The sequence below is a fragment of the Rhizopus delemar genome, genomic scaffold (genome assembly GCF_000149305.1).
Source record: "Rhizopus delemar RA 99-880 supercont3.2 genomic scaffold, whole genome shotgun sequence".
Taxonomy (NCBI): domain Eukaryota; kingdom Fungi; phylum Mucoromycota; class Mucoromycetes; order Mucorales; family Rhizopodaceae; genus Rhizopus; species Rhizopus delemar.
The window spans coordinates 2,535,111-2,561,594 of record NW_027137828.1 but is presented as its reverse complement, the minus strand read 5'-3'; the positions used below and the strand labels follow the sequence as shown (position 1 = coordinate 2,561,594).

Below are 26,484 nucleotides of genomic sequence, written 5' to 3'. Positions count from 1 at the left end.
CAACATTATACGATTAAACAGTTTTTTTTATTAAATTTTGTGTGACCTTATTGAGCATCTAATGTCAAAGTTATGTTGCATTGCCCAGGTTAGTTCAAAAAGGAGAGAAGGAAGCTAAAACCTTTCTAAACCAAACGTTAAAAAGTAAAGGAAAAAAAAAGGGAACATAAAGTTCATAGCATGGCAGAAGGCTTCACGAGTCAGATTCGATACAGCCAAATGACTAATTGGTATCTAGGATCTACATCAGGGAAAGGGTCTTGCTGTTGGCATAGCAGCCCATCATGTGCATGAAAGCACAGGTAGCTAGCGAATGAATAGGCTATGGCGATGCAGAACTAGATAATAGAGGGTTTCGAAAAGGCGATTTATTCAAAAGAAACGTTAAAGGATGTCTGATCGTGTTGGGCATTCCTACTCGATTATGCATGTGAAAGCAAATTATAAAGTACTTCTTGGTGAAAAAATGATATGCATGGTATACATAAGGATGATGCTGAACATGAGATAATTAACTTAATCTCCAATGCAGATACCCATTCTTTTCAAGCAGCAAAAGCATGTGATCAACAGAAAGGTAAGAGTAAAAATATGACAGTAACTTATGATAAGACTAAGTTCGTGTATCATCCGAATTATCCTACAGGAAAGAAGAACGAATGGGCCCGAAGGTGCATCTGTTGAGGTTGGCCAGCTGAGGGATACAGGGTTTCCAAAAGGATATTTTAGACAATCGGTACCATCATGATGAGCTACCAAATATCTAGAGCAAGGATATTAAATTGAACAGCAGAGCAACCTTTGTAAGATAAAGCGAAAAGGTGAGAATACTGTAGAACGTTTAAACATTCAGGGGTAATTGCATGATATGTTCACTAGTGTAGCTGTGACTGTCATTTGTTAAGCGACGTCACCCTCCTTAATTTCTCGTGTATTTTTTTCCTCGTGCTCATTGCCTCTTCACTCGTGAAAAAAGCTGCACAGCTTTTTTTTTCTATCTTTAATTTTTACGCGCTTTTCCAAAAAAATTTTCCAAAGATGCAAGCCCCAGTGATTGTTATGAGTAAGAAGAAGACTGTGCACACATAACAAATAGACTCATGTGTTTGATAGATACCAATATGGAAAGAGAGTCAGGACGTAAGGCTCAACTCTCTAATATTACTGCTGCAAAGGTAAAGGATTAATAATCTATTTATGTCTCCGTCAATCTCATCTTGTTTATAGACAGTGGCTGATGTCATCCGTACTTGTCTTGGTCCTCGTTCAATGTTAAAGATGTTACTTGACCCTATGGGTGGCATCTTATTAACAAACGACGGTAACGCCATCCTTCGTGAAATTGAAGTAGATCATCCAGCTGCCAAAAGTATGATTGAACTTTCTAGAACTCAAGATGAAGAAGTTGGTGATGGTACCACTAGTGTCATTATTCTCGGTAAAGTGTCCCTTTCGAAAAAGCAGTAAAAGGAACAAATGAAAGCTTACTATATAAATTATAGCCGGTGAAGTCCTTGCTGGTGCTTTACCTCATGTTCAAAACAACATTCACCCTGTTGTCATCATCAGTGCCTTTAAGAAAGCACTCGAAGATGCCTTAAAAGTAGTTGAAGAAATTTCTACACCTGTAGATGTCAATAACACAGAAGAGATGTTGACCTTAATCAAGTCATCCATTGGCACTAAATTCACAAGCACTTGGAGCGACTTGATGTGTAAATTGGCTTTGGATGCCGTTCGTACTGTTGCCATTAAGGAGGAAGGTACCGAGAAAACAGAAGTAGATATTAAGCGATATGCTCGTGTCGAAAAGATTCCTGGTGGAGAGATTGAACAATCTCAAGTCTTGGATGGTATCATCTTGAACAAGGATGTTACTCATCCCAAGATGCGTCGTCGTATTGAAAACCCTCGTGTCATCTTATTAGACTGTCCTCTTGAATACAAAAAGGGTGAATCCCAAACAAACATTGAGATCACAAAGGAGACTGATTGGAACCGTATTCTTCAAATTGAAGAAGAACAAGTGAAGGCTATGTGTGACAAGATCATTTCTTTGAAGCCCGATTTAGTCTTTACTGAAAAGGGTGTTTCTGGTATGTGGAAAAAGAAGAAATACATGATGTGCATCTAACCTCTTTTATAGATCTCGCACAACATTATTTTGTCAAAGCCAATATCACTGCCATTCGTCGTGTTCGTAAGACGGATAACAACCGTATTGCTCGTGCTGTTGGCGCCACGATTGTCAATCGTGTAGATGATCTTCGTGAATCTGATGTGGGTACCAAGTGTGGTCTTTTCAATATTGACAAAATTGGTGATGAATACTTTACCTTTTTGACAAAGTGTGAGGATCCCAAGGCTTGTTCTATCGTTTTACGTGGTCCCAGTAAAGATATTATTAATGAGGTCGAACGTAACCTTCAAGATGCCATGTGTGTCGCACGTAACGTGTTTTTCAGCGCTAAGCTTGCTCCTGGTGGTGGCGCAACAGAAATGGCTGTTGCTATCAAGCTCGAAGAAAAGGCGAAATTGATTGAAGGTGTTGAACAATGGCCTTATAGATCTGTGGCAGAAGCCATGGAAGTCATTCCTCGTACTCTGGTTCAAAACTGCGGTGGAAATGCAATCAAGACCTTAACACAATTGAGAGCTAAACACACTGCTGGTGAGCATTCATTCGGTATTGATGGTGAAGCTGGTAAGGTGGTTGACATGAAAGATTACGGTATTTGGGAACCTAGTGCTGTGAAGGTCCAAACAATTAAAACAGCCATTGAAGTAAGAAAGAACGGCGAGGATAATGTAAAATAGTATGTTAACTTTATGTATAGTCTGCATGCTTATTATTGAGAGTTGATGACATTGTGTCTGGCCTTTCAAAGAATAGACAACCTGCCCCACAAGGAGGAGCTCCTGAGGTAAAGAAAGAAATAGGATGAGATTAAAAGAGACTAAAAAGAAATTATGAAAACAGGGCATGGAACAACAGTAAATAATTACAAAATAAATTTCCTTCATGTTTTTATAAAAAAAAGCATTATATACACTTATTTGTTTTCTTTCCTTGAAATAAAGCACCTTGTACGGTATTAATTCATAAAAGTTTTTATAAACCTACAACATGAATCGAGTTAAATCATGATTATAGGCAAGCAAATGATGATACAAGTAAAACCATAGTTTGATGGATTAATTTTCATTTATTAAAAGCTATTATTATGAAATACAAGCAAAGGGGAAAATAGTAATATTAAGATGGTATTTTGATAACAGTAAAAAAAAAAAAAACTAAGGGCAGTTGGCGAGTAAGCCTTCAGGGCAAGATCCAGTATAAACGTAAGGAGCAACATTTGTCAACTTGAAGACAGCTTGAAGAATAGCAGAGATACCTTGACCAGCAATCATACCACCAGCAGTACTGTACATGTAGTTATCCCAAGCGACGGGGTCAATTTTCTTCCAGATCTTACCAGCGCACCAACCGATGAACATTGCCAAGGGAACTTCGGGTTGAGTGTTGATCATGGCAATACCGACGGCAGAGACAGAAGGGAAGTAGCGGTGGAATTTCTTGGGGACCAAGAATTCACGGATAAAGGGAGCAATAACACCAACAACAGCAGCGACAGCAGTGACAATGATAGAGCCCCTTGACAAAGGTTCACCTCCACCGGTCAAGAGTAAAGTGACCTTGTACCAGGCTTGAACAGCCACCAAACCAAACTCACATTCACCAGGGGTGACGGGACCCAACTTAGTAACACAAGGATAAGCATCAGCAAAGAGAATGAAGAGACCAGCAGCGATGGCGATAGCAAAGAAGGAAGCGACAAATTGAGCCCAGAATTGAGAGCGAGGGGAGGCACCGATGAGTTGACCGGTCTTGAGATCACCCACCATGTCAACAGATTGAGCAGCGGCAGAAGCAGAGATATTACCGGCCATCAAGTTGTTCTTGCGTACTTGATCGATGGAATCAGCAGGCATCTTGGCAAAGACAAGCTGAGACATTTTACCAATGGAACCTGTAGGGTTAATGTCTGTTTCACCCGCAGCTTGAACACCGACAAAGGAAAAGATAAAACCGAGAATGACGGCAACGATGGATTGATAGACAGGCATACCGAAATAGCGACCCATGATGGCGCAGGTAAAGACGATGGAAATAAAAGTACCACTGACCCACCATGAGGTAGGGACCAGTTCATCATCGGAAAATATTTCATCGGGATCGCGTTCACCAGACAGCATGTGTTTTTGTTTATCGCTCAATTCCTTCTTGAACACACGAGCCTTGACGAAAGCAAAGAAAACGAGACAACCACTGTACATGCCAAGGACACCGCCCTTGATACCACGCCAGAGGGTATCATAACGAACAGCGAGTTCAGCAAATGAAGTGAGGACCATGAGAGCAATACCAGGCCACAAGAAGAAAGATTGGGTTGAATCACCCAAATCACTAAAGCCCATAGGTTGAACAAAGGAACCGTTGTGAACGCAAACAGGGCCGATGATACCGTAGACCAAGAGAGAAGTAAAAAAGAAGGTGTGAACCGTGTTACCGGGTGTCATCAAGCCAGCACCAAAGAAAGGAAAGTCCCACTTGAAGACCCATCCCCAGTCGAGATCAGCACTCATCATAGGCACATAGCTGTTAGCGTCATTTCCGATCCACCAAAGAATATGGATCGTGTCAAAGAAGGGAACCCAATAAGCAATCAAGTTCCAAAGAAAGGAGATAGCAAACCAGATACCCATCCACATGGCCTTCTTCATCGCTTCCTTTTCACCTTCGACCGTACTGTGGAGAGAGATGATGGTGGTAGCAGCAGCACGGGGAGTAGGGAAAGTCAAGTCCTGCTTGACAACAAAGTGATCACGAAGAGGAACAGCAAAGAAGAGACCATAAAAGGCAGCAGAGATGGCAAAGAGGAAAAGTGCAGCAGCATCATCTCGGGGGTTTGTCATCAAGCCAAGTTTGTACATGGCAGGAATACCAGATACGAAACCAGCAGAGAGACCACCTGCTGTTGTGGCAGCCGATTGAGCCGTACAGTTTTCTTTGGGACCAAAGTAGCCACCACCCCATTTGGGCGGTAAGATACGTGAGATGGGTTTGATGATGGCGAATGAGAAAATGGCGCCAAAGAGTGAAGCACCAAATGTCCAACCGATTTTTAAACCGAGATATGTGTTTGAAGCAGCTGTAAGAAATGAATTCAATTAGATCACTGAACATAGATGGCTTATTCATGATTTTGTTTACCAACTAAACAACCAAGAAGAGATCCTACGATGGCAGCACGCCATGTGAATTGATATTCTTCAACATGTAATTCTCTTGTGCTTGGATCTGTTTCTACTTTTACTTGTTCATCAACAGATTGAATATCATATTCGATTTTTTCATTTGTATATTTCGGAGGTGTTGATGAGACATCCATCATAATTATTTACACAATTGAAAGGGAAGAAATATTAAAGACAATACAGAAATAGAGTAAAAAGAAAGAAAAAGAAAAGAGCGACTTTTTATACTTGACAGTTCACATCTGTTCTTTTGCGGTAAATTAAATTTTACACCAATGAATCACACTGAAATGTTATCTTGAGCCAATAAGGTCATGTTTCTCTATTTTCGCACAATTCGTCTACTTTTTTCGCACGATGGTCTCAAGCAATCGAATTCCTTTTTAGGTAATTCAATCCAATTATGGTGATATAAGGTTACCTTTTTCTTATTAATGTTCAATCTTGATATTATTCCAAAGTGTAGGATTTATATCAATAAACGACATGATTTTGTAATACAATTAAGAATAAGATGATTAAAATATTCTTTTTTCTTATGATTGCTTATTTCTATTCTAATGTTTATTTTACGTGAAAAAGGAATCTTTGAAATAGCACATGACTCATGTTGAAGTATATAGTAACTTAGTTTGAATTTGATCAGAATTGATATCGGAAACAATTAGAAAGCGATGTAATAAGATATTTGATGTATTTTATACTTTAAATGAATCTATTCATGTTTACTGTTTATTGTGACCAAGTAAGAGATAAACCATAATTGGTTTAAGCTGATAAAAAGTGAAGAAAAAGCCATTTGTACAAGACATAAAACGTATCTTAGTTTGAATGAATAAGGTGACTCAAAAGTAAAAATAGTTTAAATCAACGCATCGAATGATAGAAACCAATCCACATTGTCCTTCAACAGATTTCGATTCACACGTCCTTCTTTTGTCCGAGATAGTTTGATTTATTCTTTTTTATTGAAAAAAAAAAAAAAAAAAAAAAAAAAGGGGGATAGACCGCAGCTAGGAGATGACTGGTTACACAGTCCCTGCTATTTCCCAGTATCATGTAAGCAAGTCGTATGATTGCTATTCTTTTCGTTTTTATTTATTTTTAGTGTAAAGAAAATGGTTTGTTGATTCAAGTACAAGATGTTGAATTACCGGGTTTACTGTTTAAAACCAGAAAAGGTAAGAAAATGAACAAGTACTACTTCAGAGCACACACACACAAAAAAAAAAGTATCCAACACATGCAGTCAAGATAATCAAGACAAAAACGACTGGTTATCTTTCTGTACACAAATAACCAAAATAGAATAGAATTGGAAACATGCCAGTGACAAAGAGAGAGAGGAGTAAATAAATCGTGTGACAAAACAAAGAAAGAGAATGTGTTCATATGCTTTTTTACTTTCTGTAAAACTCTTGACCAATAAAATGATACACAACGCTTGAATTGTGTGACGTTTCAATAATGCTCTACAAAACTATAAATTGGGATTGAGTGAAAGGAGGATGGAGATGATTTCTTGATGAGATCGTGTATTGTTGAATTGCTTGAATCTTGACATTCTTTAATCGCTTTCTTAATTAACTTGGTATGACATGAGATAAGAATCACATTATTCGCCTAAAATCGCCGGAATTTTACCAAAAAGATTCTTTTTTTCCTCTTTTGGTGCGTCTTGCTTTCTTTTGAATCTTATTCTAATGATAAATACAGCATTTTTAAAAAAGTAATGTCGCGTTATAAAAGAATTTATAATACAAATTATACAGAAAACGACATTTGGGATGCGACATTCATTTTTGGAAGCATTGCGTGTGTTTATGCTTTTTACAAGTTCATGTCATCTTCAAGAAATGAAAGCATCGGTTGACAATAAACACAATGATTGAATATCTAAAGAAAGATGAAAGGAATCAGATGTATTTGTAGCTTACTGTTCACCAAATAAAAGGGTTGTCTTGTTAAAAATTGATTTCTAAACAATGCTTGTATTTTAGAGGGTTGATAAAGTTGAATAAAATACACAACATCTACTCTCTTTTCGTCCGAAAACCCTATTGCTACAGCATCATTACATTCAAACTTGTTTCGAATGGAACTAATGAAAACTCAGCTGTTACTGAATTATTATTCATGGTGGATAACGAGAAAACTTGATTTCTTATGATTCACTTTGACAGCATCAAGCTCTTTACCTCTTCCTATCCTCTGTCTTCAATCCTCCTCCTCCTCCTCCCTCCCTTCTCTCTCTCTCTCTCTTTTTCCTCCCCTTCCCCTCCTCTTTTCTCCTTTTTTCTGTCTAAATTGTCATTTTTTTTTTCAGGAGATTTTTTTAATTTTTTTTTTTTCTTCTTTTAACTCATAAATTAATGTTTTCTTTTTCTTTTCGACGCAATAACAATTTAACAGAGATTTATTGGGAAAAGAATGATTGGTATAGAAAGCATGGATACAGCTTACCCTTAGATACCTATTTTATATTACAGTGGATTAGTTTGATCATCTTGGACATTTGTTTTTTTGGATTTCTTGCTCAATTTGTTTCCAGTTATGAATCACACCATGACACTATAAAGGCAGAGTGGAATGAATTCCAAAACTGGGTAGAGAATCCTTTGATGACTTGGAATACACTTGTTATGTTTGGACTCAGTTTGGTTGTAAAAATATTGAGTGTGACGACTTCAATGATTGACACTGAAGATGAGATTGTCAAAAAGCAACAGATACCTAGAAGTCAAACCTATCTGAAACGGTTTGGAATGCCAGTCGTTGATAGTTTTACAGGTATTTGTAATATCTGTCGTGTGAAAGTGTAAGAAAGAGAAAATAATAATAATAATAAAAAAAGGAGAAGGTTGATTTGATTATTTTAGGGCAAAGAGTACACGACATTGTAAATTATGCAATAAATGTATAGACACAATGGATCATCACTGTAAATGGTTAAATTGTTGTATAGGAAAAAAGAATTACAGGTAAATGATGATGAGAATAAAAAAATAAATAGCTCATATCACACATAGAATATTCTTAGTATTAGTGTTTTGCGCCTTTTTAGCTTTATCTTGGTACATTTACACAGCCTTATATGTGACCTATTTATGCTTTTATAGAAAGAATGTGTTCCTTATTCATGGTAATAGTAGAGTTGTAAAGTTTTGTAGAATGACTTCTAATTTATTATAAGCTTTCCGATTGTTTTCAATAGATGATGTTACCAATGATAGAATATATCAGCTGTGTTTATCGTTGACTTTACTTATTACAGTAATATCAGTTATATCATTCCTTGCAATCACTAGGTTATTCATATTTCATTTACAATTAAGTAAAGTATATGTATTTAGGAATAATCTCTCTAACCTCCCCCCTCTTTTTTTTATTAGGTAGATTGAACATGACCACGATTGAATACCTAAATAGAAAACCTGTTTATATTGATGATTATGTTTCAGAAAATGATGATAACGATCATCGTTTCATGCGATTCATTACACAAAAAATCCGTCGTACCTGGATGAGAGTAGTACGAAAAGGTTACCATAAAGTAAAAAATACCAAGGATGATACCCAGGTTGATATGGAAGAATTCTTTGCAACAAGAACAATAAGACCAACAATAATAAATGAACAAGAGATTGATTATGATGACGATATGGGATTAGACATGACTTTTCTTCAACAACCAAATACAAGTAAAATAGCAAAATTATTAGACATTTCAGAACAAGAAGTACGACAGCAGCAATCTAAAGTATCACATAAATAAATACCGCTCACATGTCGTCACACTCTTCTCTCACTCTCACTCCTTCTATCTATTTGAGTAAATAATGGACGCGTTTTATACATGATAAAGAAGGGGGGAGAGGGCGGGGGCGGGAAGAGTGAGCGGTTTTTTTTTTTTTTTATTATTATGATTATCATTTTTTTTATTTTCTTTTCTCTTTCTTTATTATTATGTCTAATATACAAATCCATTTGGATAAAGATACTTTTGCTTTGGATGGAGCAAGACCTAATTCAAACAGTCAAATCACAGGTTATATTCAATCAGAAATGATTCCTACTTGGAATATACAACTTCAGTTGATTGGAACAGAACAGGTTGGTAAACATTCAAATGTGATTGTTGATGATACCTTCCACTTGTCCAATATGGATTGGATCTCAACCGAGGATGGTTTCTATCAATTACCATTTACACTTACCGTACCCAACAATCTACCAATCTCATTCCAAATAAAACAAGCCAGTATTTATTATGTGATTCAGATAATCACTCTTTCTGAAAGAGTGATACAACCTATCGAATTTTATAAATCCTATCAACATCACTCAACACCCACCAGACTCTTTTGGGGTATTGCTAAAGAATCAAATAGTAAATGGCAGTATGAATTAGAATTCCCTAGTGCGTTTGATTTGTCAACCAAGAGGGATGTTTATAGTTTATCGGTTAGACTAAGGTCAAGTAATACCATTCAAACTTATTGCTTGATTACATGCCAAATCATACAAACAATCAATTTAAAAGGGTAAACAAAATGAATACGATAAACTATAGACCATTAAAGATAAAGTAGATACAAGGAGCAACATCAGACGTTGACAGGTGCCTCTGAATTATTAAAAAATCCAAATAGAACATGGATCGAACCATGCTTTATTGAATTTGATTTGGCTCATCCAATGTTATTACCAACAGTAAATCAAAAACAAGGTTTATGTGTTTTACATTCGATTCGAATCACTTGTTTATTTCAAAAGGAAGGGTACACAATGAATTTTGAATTTCCATTGTACATCAGTTTATTAAATTAATTGTAATCAATCACTTTATATGGTCTTCCTGTCTTTTCTAAGAGTAAGGACCAATAAGGCTCTAACTCATATAAATAATTAAATCTACCACCAAAATCACATTCTAATTGATCTTCTTCAATGTAATCTTTTATATGAACCCATTCATTACTCGTACTCTTTGTATCCTTTTCTTCATTTGAATCGTAAACAAATTTAATCTTATTTTTTGTTACTGGATCCATAAATGGTGAAATCACTTTGAATGTAGCAAAAAAGAACCAAGGTGCTATCGATCTCTATTAACATCTTGTCATCTCGTCATCCTACTTACATTTAACCACAAAGGCAACACCAAGTCTTTCAGGGTAATGATTACCCAAGATGTCTAGAAACTTTTTACAAGTAGCCACGCTTGGATTATGTGAAGCAGATGAATCCTTAAAGTCAACAATGATTGCAATATTCTCTACTTTGTCTGGCATCAATCGAATCCCACGCTCTAAACTAAACACGATATGCTTCACTTGTCTTTCTCCATCTTTAGAGTTTTGAAGTCTTGGTCTCATAATCCAAACAGGTCTTCCACATTTATCGAATCCGTTAAAGTACATTTTACCTGTCTCTGCCTATATTTATTTATAAGCACACCCCCCTTTTGCTTATTAATTTTTTTAAATTTTTATTTTACCTCAGGTTTAATATAGTCAGGATCCAGTTGATCAGGACGATAATCACGTCTCCAGAGAACAGTGTTTTCAAGCATGGTCTTTGCATTCTATAAAAGCATGTTTAGATTTATATAGCACTCTCAATAAATAAATACCTCATAATTCCATTTTCTTGCACGCATATATCTTTTTAATGTAGCTTCTGTGATAAATCCTCTTTCATTTGGATAGTATTCATGTGTTTCTGGAAGCATGATGGATTCAATGTACTTTTTCAATTGAACTAATTTCTCTTGCTGTTCTTCTGTTAATGGTGGATGTTCCATGGGCTTGTATACACTAGAAATTGTCAACTTGGGTTCATGAACAACAGGTCCATATTCATCTATGTGTCCTGTACTAGGAGCCTTTAAACTTGCCGTAGAATTCGACTTTAATCTATTAAATAAGCTCATGATAACAAAAGAAAGGATACAGAAAGAGAGAGAAATAAAAATAAAAATAACAAAAAAAAGGGCTTCTATTTAAATCTGTGTAAGGCTATTTTTTTTTTTTTTTTTTTTTTTTTTTTGTTTACGCATTCATGTTGATTGTGCGGTAATAATTTATTTATTGGTTCGGTATAAGAACAAGAACCTTTTAAACCGCAAATATAGATTTTCCGTCTTGGTTTTAATCTATTTAAACTATACACAGCTTTACAGGCATTTCAACCTCTTTTATGCAGTAACAAATAAATATACATTATTTTATGTTTCTTGATGTGATGTAAGAGTTATTAAAGGCTCTCTTGCCTTTTGTTTTTTAGTCCCGAAATAACGGAATGGATTGACTTATTTTAAACAGGGGTGACTGAGTAATGAATATCCAATCGTTTTATGGAGATTATTTACCCGGAAAAAAAAACAGACTAATGCAAGGTTTTCAATGGTAAAGATCTACACAAAAGTGTCACACTTTAGATTTATTTTCATATATTTTCATTTATAAATAAATTCAATATTATTTACAAAGGGGAGAGGGGGGAAAGGGTGTACAAATAGAGAGAGAAAGAGAGAGAGTGTATGTGTGTGTATTAAGTCAGCTTCATTCTCGATTTACTTTCTTCTTCTTCTTCTTCTTCATGGTTTCTTTTTAATGAAAAAGGATCCGATTGTTGTTTCGGCGTTGTTGTTTTTAATTTAATGACTTGTTCATTTTGAAGCTTTTTTCTATGTCTTACAAAAGGTGAGTCTTCTTCATCCTCCTCTTCTTCATCCTCGTGTTTTCTTTTTAAAGGAGGTGTAAGTATGTGCTGTTCATCGTCTTTCTTTTCTTCTTCATCCTCATCTTCATCTTCATAATCCACTAAAGGTTTAATGTCATTATCTTCTTCGTCTGAAGTATTAAAGTAATCTTCTTCCTCTTTATCCACTTTAGACCAAGTATCATGATGTGACGCATCTTCTTCTTTGTCACTAAGTTAATGACGTGAATATCATCCTTAAACTTCATTCTAACCTTTTACCTCTTTTCCGCTTTGTCTTCCGTATTACTCGTCATCTGCTCATATTTCAATTTATGAAGTAGAGAGGTTTTAGTAAATACAACAGTATCCAAGACGGAATCAAATTCGGTTATCAAATAGTTGATCAGTGGCTTGTAATTTTCTGTTCTAATCAACTCAAATAGTGAAAAACATGCTGAACTCACTAGATTGTCCTTTTCCTTATTGTCTATCGTCAAACGGACGATTGTTTCAAATATATTCATTTTCATAAAGTTGGTATAATAGAATTCATCCTTTGTTTCAAGGCAAGCACGGATAAAACGAATTGGAACTGTGAAGAGTGTTAAGGTACGTATGCTGATATCATCATTTACTTACATAATTTCATGTGTGCACAATTTGATCTTGTTAACTGTAATATCTTGGGTACACAATTATTTGTTAATAAAAAGTATTTAAACCGAAATCCGTGTGATTTAAAAGAAAAGGTCAATAAGTCCATTAACCTTTTACATAAATCATTTTTATCTCTACTTAGTGATAATGCTTTATATTCTCCTAATGATAATAATAATCGTGTGTAAACTAGTGTTCATTGTCCTGTTGAATTCTACTTTACCTTCCAACTTTACATGCTCTATTTCAAGATTTATTATGAATTGATAGAACGTAGCCATATGCTTTTCATATAAAACAGTCAAGAATTCTTCATTATCCTACAAATGTCATGAGCAAAATATATAACGCCCGTGATCGTAAGGTAATTTACATTGTCCATTATGGAAGAAGTATTTGTAGCAGTATTTACTTGATTTGAAGGATTTGTTTCCATTAATACTCTAAAGATATGAAAGTATTGTATTCTAAAACAATTCACATCTTCACTTGTTGCTTCATCTATCATCACTTTTAATAATGATCTTGAACACTCTTCATCCTTTTCTTGACTGACGATCTGTAGTCGAACAGTATGCGCATCTGCTTGCACTAATGATTCCAATAGCTGCACACTTGTCTTTTGAACATGTTGGTCCTTCGAATTCAATGCGTAACACAAAATATCAATTAGTCCATGATGTGCTAGTGACTTGTAAAAGCTAAACCGAATCATGACTTGCATCTCCCTTGCTAATTCGCATAAATGTAATATAAAACTAATGCATTCCGATCTCTTTTTTTCGCTTGTCTTTTCATTGGTAATAGTCGATGTTAATTTTGTTAAAAGAATAGAATCATTTTGTATATTTCTAATGATCCTAACATTGTTTTGCTGGAGCATATTACTGATCGTCTCAAGTAAATTGTACGGTGCTTGATGATTGGTAAGCACATTATGAAGATATCTCAAACGGAATGTTTCCGTCATCTCTTTAATAATTCTTCATCGTCAAGCTCTTCAACGTGATCTCTACTACTTCCTTTTGATCGAATGAATGCTCTGTGCCGTGTCTTTGCGTGAGGTGTCTGGGGATCATCTACAGTTATTGGTTAATAACATGTATTTTTGTGTTTATAGTACCTTACATTCTAGTATGCCCATGATTGACATGATCAATTCTTCATTCACAACGTGTTCAATGATATTTTGATCATTCAAGTTTACTATAAAACGTTAGCATTGGATGCAATAGAATATAAAATATAGACTTACATATGTGTAATAATAAGTCATAAATAATGTGAATCTCATTATAGGCTTCCAAGTCTTCACACTCGTTAAATATTGGTACTAATTTTTCAATGTAATCCTATCATTGTTGAATATAAATAAATGGTATACTTTGTATATAATCTCTATTACTTCATCCATAATATATTCTGCAAATCTATCTTTGTCGCGTGAATAGCGTACATCGTCTAAAGTCTCAATTATTGACTTCATATTGTTCAAGGTGGGTTCAGGTAACTTGTAATATTCATAGTTTGTTGATTTCGATGCGTTCACTGCAACCTCATTATTATCAGTCACTACCTCTGCATCAAGTTCATCTTCATCCATCATCTTGTCCTTTTCATCATCATCCATTGAATCACGGTCAACCATGCCGCGTTCTCCAAAACTATTCCTATAATAGGGTTTAACAATCAAACCTACTTCCGCTTTGTTTGTTTTCATACCAGATGCGCTGACAAGATAAAGGGTCTTGAAAACTAACAGCATATTCACGCTGATCTCTCTCAGTCCAAAGGATCAATGTATCTATGTGAAGTATTAAATAACTTTGTTTCCATTCCAATCAATCCTAGACTTACCTTTTTGCTTTTGATACATGTTTGATTTTATCACAGGGGATACTAAAAGCGCAACACCTTCATCCTCTTCAGATACAACATGAAGCTCATCTGTTTTACCTTCACTACCCTATTATTTATGATAAAAAATTTTTTAAGCCTATTAAACAAGCGCGTCTCTCTTTTTTTTTATAAGGTGAAATTTACCATTTTGTAATAGCATTTTCCGGTACCCCTATCTGTCCAATTACCATCAACAAGTTCATAAAGTTTCACGCGATAGGAAGAAGTCGATTGTTGAGATTCAGTCATTGATTGCTTTCTTGTTTTGATGAGATTTTTTTTTTTGAATTCAGAAAAAAAAAAAGGTGGGTACAAAAAATAATTAGTGTTGAAGAATTAAGTTATTAAATATCAAATAGCAAAAGTGTTGATAAAAAAAAATAAAACAAAAGAGCTGCTTGATTTGTTTTTGAATGTGCTTTTTTCTTCTTTTTATGTATGTGAAGAAAAAGGTGTAAACTCTATTCCTTATTGAAATAGGTACAAAATTTGTGGATATTTTTAAATAAGCGATTGTGACGTTAACACGTCGGAATTATAAGCTTTTCTTTTTTCAAAAACAAATCTGTCAATATACATATGGTGATTATTCTGTGTAGTGTCATATACGTATAGTATACACTATCTAATTATAAGTTTTAATTGTACAAGAAACGTCAATTGATCATTCACTTTCTTCTCCTTTCATGCTAGCCAAAATAAACAATAAAAAAATTAGTTCTGTATTTTTTGAGTAACGCGTGTGACTTTAATGAATGTTCAAGTAGCATTTTTTTTTTCTTTTCTTTAGTTTATCAAAATGGAGCCTTCTGCATTTGACAAAATGAAAATGGGTGCTGCCATGGGTGGCACTGTAGGTTTATGTATTGGATTTGTTTTTGGAAGTATTAGTTTAATACGGTAAAAAAAAATTACATTTGCATAAAAATGGGAGTAGAAACACAAACGAATTTATGATTGCTTAGATTTGGTCCAGGTAATAAGAGCCCTATTTCCCTGCTGAGTCAATACATGGTTGGTTCAGCTGCTTCTTTTGGCTTCTTTATGTGTTTGTATCTGTGGCGTATCATTTTACAAGTGTTTTAATTTTCTATTTTTGTAGCTATTGGATCAGTTGTACGTTCAGAACCTCGCTTACTAACTCCTCATATGAAATTACCAGTTTTCGTCAAACAAAGAAATCAAGAATAAAAGCAATACTATAAAGTATATGTACATAATGTTTATCATCCATCAAATAAAGAGAAAAGCAAAACATCTTTTTTTTTTTATTTTCACGTATATTTTGTAAAATCAAGCAATGCTTCAACAGGGTAACCTGTCTTGCCTGTAGCACTAGTATTATTAGGGTTTGGCGTTGAATTAGGAGTTGATCCAGCACTGTTTATTTTGCCTGCCAGTCTTTCTTTCACTCGCATGATTTGTCTTAATCTTTCTCGCCAGTGAGTGACATATTCACGTTTTGCACCTGCCGACTGCCAAAACACTTGAGCAAAGATATTCGCATGAATTGCTGCTTGACGTACAAAGGCAGGTAATGACTGGGCCGAGACTAATTTGGGTTCATGAAGCGGGCCAATATCGGGCATGTCCGGTCGTCGTTGCATCTCTACTTTGAAAAAGGTATTTTCGGCACCGGCCAAGGCGTGTGTGGGCGAGATGGCCTCGGTTGAGATGGAGTGAGGTGAGACGACGATGTTGATAAAATTAAATTGGGAAGGCAAGGTATCAAAGACATAGTCCATACCAGAGTCATTATAGACAATCGTCACATAATCATTACCGATATGTCGCTTTTTCGCACTGCATTGAGGATCGCGGTCAAGATGAGTGGGCATCAAGGTCGCGATATGAAACACAACCTCGGTCACATCATCCTTCCAAAAGTACGCAAAGCGTCCATCAATATCAGCCTCTCGGTCCAGTCCTCCCGAATTGCCTGTGCGCCTGCGCAACCTCTCAATCGTACCAAGAGCATTCAAGAAACGAACATAATCAGGAGATCCGTATGTGTTGGCCAAGATCTCGACCTCATGCCGTTGTCCCTTGCCGACGTAAAGCACGCCGATCTTGTGGAAATCAACGACCGGGATACGATCAAAGGTGGCCAATGTGCGTGCGGTAGATTCGTCATTGGGTAAGGGTGGAGAGATCTCGATGCTACGGGTTAGATCAGGGTAATTATTCAACTGAAGGTACAAGAAGCCAGGATCTATAGATACGTCCGTTTTACGAAGATGAGAAATGCTTTGAATACTGCTACTAGATAACTGTGTTGCGGGTTCAGACAATATGTTGCCAATGGCCTCCTCTGATGACTGTTGATCATCTACCGCTTCTTCTCCTTCCTTCTCCTCGTGCTCTTCTTGATTCATTATTTTGTTTGCTAACAAATCAGGCTGATACTGCATCATCAGTAAAGCAGGAAGGGTTTTATAATCAATCTCATTTGATTTCATTTTGTTTTCTACATAGCACATCATAGATATCGTACCCGACGGACGACGCACCGTAGCTTCAACCCAGCCAACTGATTTAGCCGTACGCAAGGTAAGCAGAGTATGCCCATAGATCCAAGTCTTTTGGCTTTGCTGCTTGAGAGAGCCACTATTACCGCTCTCATCATCTCCCATCAAAATCTTGGAAACAATTGATTTCTCGGGAGCCAGATCCACATCAGCAAAAGAGAACCGTGAGAGCATGTCGATACAGGTATAGGTTTGCTCATCAATCGCTCTGGCATTGCCACCTAATAAGCGCTGAATGATGAACGGAACGTGCTTTTGTCGTTCACGTAAGGGTATAGATGTAAACCATACAGTAATTACCATGTAGGCCATCACAAGGACATATTGCTTAAGAGCTCCTTGACCAGGATCTGTGGCTGGGGATATGGGTGAGTTAAGGGTACTATTGGGCCCACTGGAAAGTAAAGGAGACGCCATGGGGGAAGACTGTCCTTGTTGCTGTTGAGACCTTGAGTGCTGCAAATAATTAAGAGTGATGGCAAAGACAGGCTTGTACATGTCACCTGTAAAATTGGCATACAAGTTTGGTAGCCTTGCAAGTCCAGATAAGAATTCCAAGATGTGTACTGATACACTGCTTACTGAAATTATTTGAGACATGCGCTGCAAAATCTCGTTCAGCATCTTGGTCACAGACAGTGGCATTTCATAGCAGCAAACGGCCAAGGAATTAATACAAAGCCGTGTAGCCGCTGTAACTTGCATGATACCTACATAAAACGCATACACGATTTCATCTTGATCTTGCTTAGGGTCGGTAAAGATACGACGATAGGATATTAAAATCGTGAGTAGATTGTAGGCGTATACATTAAGATCATTGCGTTTGATGTTTGTAGGTAGATTGGTCACATTTTCCAGGAATTTGCGATTACTTGTCCATTTGACAAGGTATTTGCGTAATTTATTGATGGAAGGCGAGGCGCCGCAAAAGAGATGCTTGTTGCTCAGTTGCTGAGGAAGTCTCTTTAATAAGAATAAGATCACATACCAGTTGGGTGAAGCAGAAATGATATGAATGTAGGCCTTTAGCATCTCATCAATATTTAAGGCCGTTGTCTTGTCTTCTTCATTGGAGTTGTAAGAAACAAGGTTAGGATTGGGATAAAAAACAGGCTCTTTCGGTGGTTGATCTTGTCCCTGCTGCTGTTGCAGTTGACTTCTTGGTGGACCCAACAGAAGGCTATCTGCCTTTCGTCTTTTCTCTTTCTCTTCTTTTCTTTTTTTTATCTGTGCTCTAGAATTGTGAATTATTGTATGTTGATCTTCTACAATATCTAACATAAAAATAGAGTGACATGTTAACTATGTTTTGATTCAATAAAAATCGAAAATCTTACTGTCTTGTATTAAATGAAGATGATGATTCGTAGGACATCTCAGTCTTAACAATAAGTCTAAAGCAACAATTTTTGGACCGCCATAAGGACATGTCAAATCAGAGCTATCATTAGCAATGTCCGTAATCACACGAAACGTCTTTTCACACAACTTGCCATTGGATGCTAGTAGCAGATTTTCAAATAACTCTGAGATACCGCACATAGCAGGTACACCAATACAATAGCTCGTTTCTTTGGCGTGATCAACAATAGAGCTACAGCGACACCGAGCACAGTCAGCAAGGATAGAGATTAACTGATCAAAGATGACATCGTTATGACAATCAGACAAAGAGGACACCAGCAAATCAATACCAGCTTGCTGAATCTCTGTATTGGTTTCGGATGAAAAACCTTGCATCATATCAATCACAAGCGATTCGTAAATGACCTCAGAATAAAAGTCCTTTACAAACGTACACACATCGTTCACAATCTGCAACATCTTTAAGCGAACCGTGGGAGATACACGACTGTGAATGAAGAATGTCTTGGCCATTTCCTTGAGTAAATCTAACCAATGATCAGTCGAAGGTAGCAAACAATGTTCTGTCACATAATAATCCATGAGGAGCAAGGCGGTGTTGTCGGAACAGTATCCACGCAGTTGATAGAGAGCTTGCATCAAACGACTTATGGGACCATTGTATGTCTTTTCTGTATACATCTTGATGATGGTGTTTGCCAGTTGGGAAAATTGAGATACAGTTTTGAGTTCAAATGATGTTGTGTCTTTTTGAAAATCAAAGAGGTGAATATCATCATTACAGTTATAATCTGTCATTTTCAATATAAAAAGTATACATCGATCAATTGAATCCCAAGCGAGGTCCCAATCCATGAAACTCAGCGTATTCTCTGTCGATTGAATAGCTAGCATGAGGGCTTTCAAAATGGCTGTGTTTACAGCGTCATTGTCATGGGATACTGCACGTTTAAAGTACATTAAGATAACTGAATCTACCACCATATAAGCTTCTGATTTTCCTCCTGTTTTTCCCCAAGCTGTTTCACTTAGCAATACAGCGGCTCCCTTCATCAATGCTACAGTATGTGTGTCAAGTTGCTTTTCATCCAAGGATTTACAGAGAGTGAGTATTGCCGAGTGAGCACAATGTGATCGTAAGAGGTTTTGAAAGATGGACCAGTACTTGCTTTGGTCTAGTAGAGTTGCAGATACGGATATGATGTCTAAGAATGGCTTCAAACCGTCAAAGGGTACAAATCGATATCTAACTACAATATCAGCAAATTCAAGACAGGCCTCGATATCATTCGAATGAGAAGAAGCGAAAAAGGCCTTGTGAGTGGCATGAATCATAAAAGTGACTTCGTGTTCTTCAAATAATGCAAAATTAAATTTGGCAGTAACTGTTAATAAATGTAATAGATCACTCAAGTAGGGTATTGGTTGTGGTGTATCAGATATTGTAGTACCATTTTTGTAATGTCGTTCTATTGATGTGTCTAGCCAGTGTATCAATAATTTGCTGATATTTTTTTCAAAACCAGAAATATCTCTTCCACCTTTGCACAAAGCGTACAAAACTCGGTACATGTCTGAAAAGTCGTCCCAGTTTGAATAATTCTTGAGTGAAGCATAAAAAGTGACTCTGGCCATCCCTAATTCTGTATACTGGCCCATAATACAGGCCAACATGAATTCAAACACTACATGTCGAGCTTCACGAGGCATGTTGGGTTCAAGAATATCTTGGACAATAAAAAATACATTTTCCAAGTGAGTAAATTTATAGCTTTTGCACAATTCGGAAAAAGAAAAGAGATGCTTGCAACGAGATGTTAATGACTGTGAAGCGGACAATAAGGGCAAGATAGGTCGAGCATCGAGTGGCCGTGAAGGATCGCTATTTGTTATATTGAGACATGATTCTATTGAAACAGACGAAGCACGAGGTCTGAGTATATTGCTTAACCAACTATTGCTATTACTCGCTGAAGTTGCTGTTGAAGGTTTTTGTGAATTACTCGACATGAAGAATTATGTAAAAAAAAAAAAATACACAACACATAAAACACATGAAACTCAAACCGTCAGCCAAGACACAGTTATGTGTGACTGCAAACCATCCTTTTTATTTTTTTATGTATAAATTAAAACTTGAATACTTGATCAGAAAGTTGACTAACAGCACGAGGTTTATCATAACCCAAATCAACCAAGTGTTCTGTCATTGCTTTAATCATAGGTAAAGGACCACAAAGCAAGACCTTGATGTCATTTGCAGGAGCAGGACATTGTTCCTTGATCATGTCAGCAGTAACAAAGCCAGAACCTTGGGTCCAATTTTCGGGTGGTGTGTTCAATACGTGATAGACAGAGATGTTTTCATGCTTCTTTGCGATTTCTTCCAATTCATCACGAAGCAAAATATCTTCTTCAGTCACATTGCCGAAAATAAGGTTAACTTTCGTTTTATCAGCGGGATTCTTTACAATAGCATGGATAATCTATCGCATACCCTTAGTCATTGCACCTCATTTTTTTTTAAAAAAAAAAAAAAAAAAACTTTTCATTACCTGAAGCATGGGGGTAATACCAGTACCACCAGCAATCATACCAATAGCTCTACACATGTTGGGTGTGTAAATAAAGTTACCCTTGGGGCCACGTACAGATAATTCATCACCAATCTTTAATTCACTGAATAATCTAGAAATATTACCGGAAGGATAAGACTATAAAATGGACATTTAGTTCTATTCATCATGGTTCGTTGTTATATATCTTTACCTTGACTAACAAATCAAAGTGGCCACGATCATCATTTGAACTGGTAGGTGTGTAACTACGAGAGATTTGCTTTCCATTGATTTCAGCCATAACTGAAACGTGTTGACCGATAGGAAGGCCCAAAACGGCATCCTTACGAGGCAGAGCAAAACGATAACTAATATAAACAGGGTTAAAGCCTATCCAAGCTTATTTTTGCTTTTCATTACATTGCAGTGTTATGGGAAATAACAATTTTTTCTGCCAACTTGAACTTTTTGTATACTTTGGCATCCAACACATCACCTGGTAAATTTTTTTTGAAATGTCAAACTATTGTTTCGTATTTTTTTTTTTATTTAATTCATTAACTTACTCTTCTTGTTGGCAAAGAAGTAAACAGTACCAGCCGCAATAGCAGCAGAAATGATGTAGGGTAAGAAGCCTTGTACAGTACTCATGTTGAAAAAAAAAAAAAAAAAAAAAAAAGAAAGAGAGAGGAAGGGGGGCTCTTAAAAAAAAAGGAACCAAAACAAAATCCAAATTATTGGGGGAATAGGATTAACAAATCAGCATGTGAGATTGAAACCCAAATTTTGTGTTGACTTTTACAGTATTGGGCAAATCCAATTTTAAAACATAACCACTTTGTTTTCTTCATCTTTGTTCTTTTAAAGGAAAACTCATAATATTATTTCATTCATAGAATTCATTTAAAATGCACAGTAAATGTAGTGAAAGAAAACATTTTTCGCAAAATTAGAACAATAAAACTAAATTTATGAGGTCATTTTATCTCTTGTTTCAATCAAGTGTTGAGATATTCAATTAGCAATCATCGGTTTGTTCTCCTTAAAAGCCTTACCTTTTGATTTCTATTGTATTTGATATATTCAATGATTCTTCTTTATAGCCAATATTGTTTTATATTGCATCTCTATTTCTGTTAACAGTCGATTATCACATTTCTCATTTGGTTATGCTTTTCATATACATTATATTTACAGTTCAGTAAGCATTCTAAATGGGTCTTGTCTGATCAAGACTAGCTATTTTTTAAAAGACAAGATTAGAGCAGTAACCGTTTAACCACCCACGTCATTCTCATAATTTTCTGCTTTAATAGCCGGGTATCGTAAAATGTTAGTTTTGATATTAAATAGCTTTAAGCTCTTATGATAATCCTCTTAAGAGGTCTCTTTTTACTTGAATACATAAAGTGGCTTGTATTTATTAAGAAGAAGAAATGTCTTTGTATTGCTAATGAATCATGTACTCATCTTAGGCTTTGGATGAATCAGGGGATTTACTAGCTCCTGGAAATTATCCTTTTCTTAAAATTAGCTTTCAACATGAGCTAATAAAGGGAATTACGAACAATTTTGTTTCTTGGATTCTAGAAATGTTTTGCTCGAAAAAAATACATGAATATTGTAGCAACTTTTGTAAAAGAATTCAATTGCTCAAAAAAATATAAATAACATTAGACAATTAGTTTCACATTTTATTGCTCATTTTGAAAAGAATTGTAAAGATTTCCTAAAGCCACTGAAGACTTCAACTGTCTCAAGAGCTCCTTTATAAATATAGTTATTCTTCTTATCCTTGAAAAAAAAAAATTGATTCCTAATACTTTACATTCTCTCTTCGTATTAAAACCCATTTACGATTTCAAGTGGTACCTGTTACAGTCTACCATTGAATGAAACATATGAGCTGATATGGATATAATGTGCGCCATAAAAAGCCTAAAGACCGTATTGAAGGAATAACGCCTTACGAGTTATTATGGATATCATGTACTGCATAAAAAATGGAAGTATTTAGGGGTTAACCTTTTGACTATGATTTTACTCCATTTGCACACTCAAAATGTACAACTAAAGTTTAACCTCAGAAGACAAACAAATAATTTTATTGGGAGACAATACATGTTACACCCTTTGAGCTATTACAAGTTTCAACACCTTTTAATTATATAATAAAGGGTAATAAAGGGTGTCGCATGAAACAGGGAGAATGGTTCTGACTTGTGAATAAAACATTCTATAAAAGTAGGTAGCTCGTTCTTGTACATAAAAAGCTAAATTGCCCTTTTTGCCTTATTGAAAGCTATAGACAATTAAATGTAATAAAAACAATGCCATGTTTTCCTTATTTATTAAAGCTTTTCAAATATCCATAGTTTTGCTCTTTGCTATATCAAAACTTACGTTCCAGCAATTGTTTTGTTCTATAAAAAGTTACTCTAAAAAATGAGGCTTAAGAGAAGGTGCTTGTTGATCTTTTTTGTGCTTGATAAAGGGATTCAAGAAGCACAAAGAAAATGTTAGATAAACAATAAAAGTAATGAATCACACATTTTGAATAAATAATAAAAATGAAATTTAGTTACTTTATAAAAGCGTTACAGTAATTTAATTTACAAGAAGATTAAGTTTCATCTTCATTCTTATTTGCTTCTTCGTCTTCTTTTATTGTTTAGTTTGTCTATAAACTGAGTTCATTCTTTACCCGTTACACATGTCACAATAACACCTTACTTTTTCATTTTTTTTTTTTTTGACTCCTTCTCTTTTTCTCTTATCCTTTTATTCCTCTTTCTCTCTCTTTCTATTTTTTTTTAGCTCCTTACGCTTTCTTCTTCTTTTTATTATGTCTAAAAATAATAAAGAAAAATCTTCTTTTTGGAAGAAACTGGGATTAGGAAAGCATAAAGCTTCAAACGTTTCTTTAAGATCTGAAGCAGGTTTGTGAAAGTGAAGTAAGGAAAAGAAGAGCTAACGTATTGTTTTCTTTCTCTTTTCTTTTTTTATAGCATTTCAAGAAGAGAAACAAGATACCAATTCTTTGAAAAGTCAAAGAAGATTTAGGTAATAAAAAAATAAGATTAAAAACGATGCCCAAAAAAGTAATACTTGAACAATAGTAATAATTCATATTATTCACAGCATAAAAGACAACATAGTAACACTGTAGATAAACCCCCTCCAGTACCTCATGGAAGTATACCAAAACAATCCAACACTGAGCAACACGTGAATCATAACGAGCCAGTGGATGACGGTTTGCCTAAAAACAACAATGACACGTTGACTCCGACCGAATCCAATGTCAAGAATGATCAAGCAACAAAGCTACAAGAAGAAATTGATCAATTAAAAGAGACACTTGAAAAAGAAAAGGTGATAATTGATACGCTAAGAAAACAAAAAGAAGGTAAATTCTTTTTTTAAATTATTAATGAGCTGAATTTTAATTCTCCCCTCTCCTATTCAAATAGCCATTACCAAAGATTTAGACTATCTTGGATCAACTGTGGATGAATTATATGCAGAAAAATCAGATTTATTGCAGCAATTGGAAGACGAAAGAGCCAAAAATCAAAGACAACTTGAAGACCTTAATGTCTTGATGGATAAAATGAAGGCAAATGCTGATAATGCAAGAGATCAATCATTTGCAGTAGATCAATACAAAGCAGAGTTTGAGGTAATTGCTATTTTGATAATCCCAATATAAAGCTAATAATTTTAACAGAATCATTTGAACGAATGCCAAATAGAGAAGAAAGAACTAATGAATGATATTTCATCCAAAGACAAAGAAATAAGAAGATTAAATTTCGAGCTAAATACAACAAAAGATCAATTAGAATCTCTAAAATTGACAATGGATCAACTAATCCAATCTCATGCCGCAGAACTGAGTCGTGTCACAGCCTCTGCCGCTGCAGCGGCAGCAGCAGCAGCAGCAGCAGCAGCGGAAAGTAAACATGCCCAAAAGTAAAATAATAATAATAGTAATAATAGAATGAATATAAACTAAATATTCTAATAGTGCTTCATACCATACACCCAATGGATCACCACAATTTCAACCAAAGCAAGAAGAAGACTTGTGCTGCTCGCCTATACCAAGTAACAGCAGTTTACCTATACCTTCTGCCTCTACTTCTAGTACTCCTTATGGTACTCCACAACCTATTGATAGCGATTACCGCGTAAAGAAGGATCAAGAGAAAGAGATTGATAACCAATTAATGAAGCTTACAAAAGAAAAAGAAAAGGTAAAAAAAAAGGCTTATTTTATTATTCGTCATTTAACTCTTTGTAAATACAGCTTCAATCTTCTTATTCGAAAATCCCATTAAGCGGCGGTGGGCCTCAATCAAGGAGACGTAAAGAAGAACTTGAAGCCATGTTGGATCAAGTGGACTCTCAACTTAGCAAAGTCAAACAAAGAATCAGACGTTCTTAATCTATTTATTTTTTTTTCTTTTTTTTTTTTTTTTACTCTCCTTTTTTGCCAATAAGACTTTCTTTTTTTTTCCATATGTTATTCACTGTTATCTCTTATGGCAATCCTCTCTCTTACTTTTTTTTTTTTCTTTTTTTTTCGCTCATTTTAGAATCCACACTTTCCCTTCACTTTCCTTTTTGCCTTTTATCCTAACGCAATAATAAAAAATAAAAAGAAGTCTTGAGACTTCTATTAGGATCATTCACTCGAACTTTCTAAGAAAAAAAAATAAAATCATGTTGCACCATTTCTTTTTATTTATTTTTAAAAATGAACCCTGAACAGACTTGGCAACAACTCTGTTTAAGAGCATTTGACAATGACACAGTAGCCAATGATTTTGTTTTATTTGTAGAAGGTTGCAAGACTTCAGTACCTGAAGGTTATGTTTGGACAACCCAACAACCCGAATACCAACAGTATCTTTGCGACATTGGCTGTACTCAATCTTCTCCTGAGAAATTCATACTTTCTTCCGAAGCATTGGTTCGTTTATCCGAGATCAAGAAAATAGCTCGCACTGAGTGGCATGTTCATCGACAAGAGCAACTCAAAAGGCACTTGAAACAAACACTCACAGAGATTCAACCTCTTTCTGAACTTACTCATCCTCAGCGGCTGGCACTGGTCAAGGAATTTGCAAGTACACATAAGGCCGATCTAGGCTCAGTGCCATTTATAAATGGACTAAGAGGGTTTTTGAGATGTCAACTGGCTCATAAAGACTATTTAATGGAGTGGCCTATGACTGAGTACATACTTACTCAAAATAATGAGGATGCTTTGGAGGCTTATATCCGACTACTAAAGGGCGTGTTGTGTATGCAATTAGTATATCGAGATGAGACTCAAGATGTCACTATTGATATGGATGATAGTCAAGAAATACTCTTATGGCGCATGAACCCTGATCTTCAGAATAATATGATTCATGACATCCTCAATTGTTTACCAG

General features: G+C 35.6%; 11 protein-coding genes across 11 annotated transcripts; 5 read left to right on the top strand and 6 right to left on the bottom strand.

Moving 5' to 3' along the window:
• Positions 1–1,038: 1,038 nt before the first annotated feature.
• Positions 1,039–2,945, top strand: RO3G_03228 (T-complex protein 1 subunit gamma; the record flags this gene model as incomplete). The annotated part of the gene is made up of 6 exons (XM_067657819.1): positions 1,039–1,063; positions 1,114–1,175; positions 1,228–1,438; positions 1,503–2,096; positions 2,147–2,784; positions 2,838–2,945. The coding sequence occupies 6 exons, from the start codon at positions 1,039–1,041 to the stop codon at positions 2,943–2,945; spliced, it is 1,638 nt and encodes a 545-aa protein (XP_067513920.1).
• Positions 2,946–3,294: 349 nt separating this feature from the next.
• On the bottom strand, positions 3,295–5,456 carry RO3G_03227 (uncharacterized protein; the record flags this gene model as incomplete). Its single annotated transcript, XM_067657818.1, has 2 exons — positions 3,295–5,213; positions 5,276–5,456. 2 exons carry the CDS (start codon positions 5,454–5,456, stop codon positions 3,295–3,297), a joined length of 2,100 nt encoding a protein of 699 aa, XP_067513919.1.
• Positions 5,457–8,722: 3,266 nt separating this feature from the next.
• RO3G_03226 (uncharacterized protein) lies at positions 8,723–9,094 on the top strand (the record flags this gene model as incomplete). Its single annotated transcript, XM_067657817.1, has 1 exon — positions 8,723–9,094. The coding sequence occupies one exon, from the start codon at positions 8,723–8,725 to the stop codon at positions 9,092–9,094; it is 372 nt and encodes a 123-aa protein (XP_067513918.1).
• Positions 9,095–10,145: 1,051 nt separating this feature from the next.
• RO3G_03225 (uncharacterized protein) lies at positions 10,146–11,254 on the bottom strand (the record flags this gene model as incomplete). The annotated part of the gene is made up of 4 exons (XM_067657816.1): positions 10,146–10,417; positions 10,463–10,757; positions 10,820–10,906; positions 10,955–11,254. 4 exons carry the CDS (start codon positions 11,252–11,254, stop codon positions 10,146–10,148), a joined length of 954 nt encoding a protein of 317 aa, XP_067513917.1.
• A 620-nt stretch (positions 11,255–11,874) lies between these two features.
• On the bottom strand, positions 11,875–13,066 carry RO3G_03224 (uncharacterized protein; the record flags this gene model as incomplete). Its single annotated transcript, XM_067657815.1, has 5 exons — positions 11,875–12,256; positions 12,307–12,619; positions 12,802–12,846; positions 12,908–13,004; positions 13,058–13,066. 5 exons carry the CDS (start codon positions 13,064–13,066, stop codon positions 11,875–11,877), a joined length of 846 nt encoding a protein of 281 aa, XP_067513916.1.
• Positions 13,067–13,650: 584 nt separating this feature from the next.
• Positions 13,651–14,832, bottom strand: RO3G_03223 (uncharacterized protein; the record flags this gene model as incomplete). Its single annotated transcript, XM_067657814.1, has 7 exons — positions 13,651–13,763; positions 13,813–13,890; positions 13,940–14,036; positions 14,090–14,354; positions 14,407–14,488; positions 14,542–14,650; positions 14,728–14,832. The coding sequence occupies 7 exons, from the start codon at positions 14,830–14,832 to the stop codon at positions 13,651–13,653; spliced, it is 849 nt and encodes a 282-aa protein (XP_067513915.1).
• Positions 14,833–15,382: 550 nt separating this feature from the next.
• RO3G_03222 (uncharacterized protein) lies at positions 15,383–15,774 on the top strand (the record flags this gene model as incomplete). The annotated part of the gene is made up of 3 exons (XM_067657813.1): positions 15,383–15,483; positions 15,549–15,559; positions 15,686–15,774. 3 exons carry the CDS (start codon positions 15,383–15,385, stop codon positions 15,772–15,774), a joined length of 201 nt encoding a protein of 66 aa, XP_067513914.1.
• An 83-nt stretch (positions 15,775–15,857) lies between these two features.
• RO3G_03221 (uncharacterized protein) lies at positions 15,858–20,189 on the bottom strand (the record flags this gene model as incomplete). Its single annotated transcript, XM_067657812.1, has 2 exons — positions 15,858–18,388; positions 18,452–20,189. 2 exons carry the CDS (start codon positions 20,187–20,189, stop codon positions 15,858–15,860), a joined length of 4,269 nt encoding a protein of 1,422 aa, XP_067513913.1.
• Positions 20,190–20,608: 419 nt separating this feature from the next.
• RO3G_03220 (uncharacterized protein) lies at positions 20,609–21,688 on the bottom strand (the record flags this gene model as incomplete). Its single annotated transcript, XM_067657811.1, has 5 exons — positions 20,609–20,965; positions 21,035–21,193; positions 21,249–21,405; positions 21,458–21,533; positions 21,604–21,688. 5 exons carry the CDS (start codon positions 21,686–21,688, stop codon positions 20,609–20,611), a joined length of 834 nt encoding a protein of 277 aa, XP_067513912.1.
• Positions 21,689–23,882: 2,194 nt separating this feature from the next.
• Positions 23,883–25,487, top strand: RO3G_03219 (uncharacterized protein; the record flags this gene model as incomplete). Its single annotated transcript, XM_067657810.1, has 7 exons — positions 23,883–23,976; positions 24,046–24,100; positions 24,196–24,446; positions 24,511–24,719; positions 24,768–25,012; positions 25,068–25,296; positions 25,350–25,487. 7 exons carry the CDS (start codon positions 23,883–23,885, stop codon positions 25,485–25,487), a joined length of 1,221 nt encoding a protein of 406 aa, XP_067513911.1.
• Positions 25,488–25,799: 312 nt separating this feature from the next.
• On the top strand, positions 25,800–26,281 carry RO3G_03218 (uncharacterized protein; the record flags this gene model as incomplete). Its single annotated transcript, XM_067657809.1, has 2 exons — positions 25,800–26,172; positions 26,268–26,281. 2 exons carry the CDS (start codon positions 25,800–25,802, stop codon positions 26,279–26,281), a joined length of 387 nt encoding a protein of 128 aa, XP_067513910.1.
• Positions 26,282–26,484: the final 203 nt, after the last annotated feature.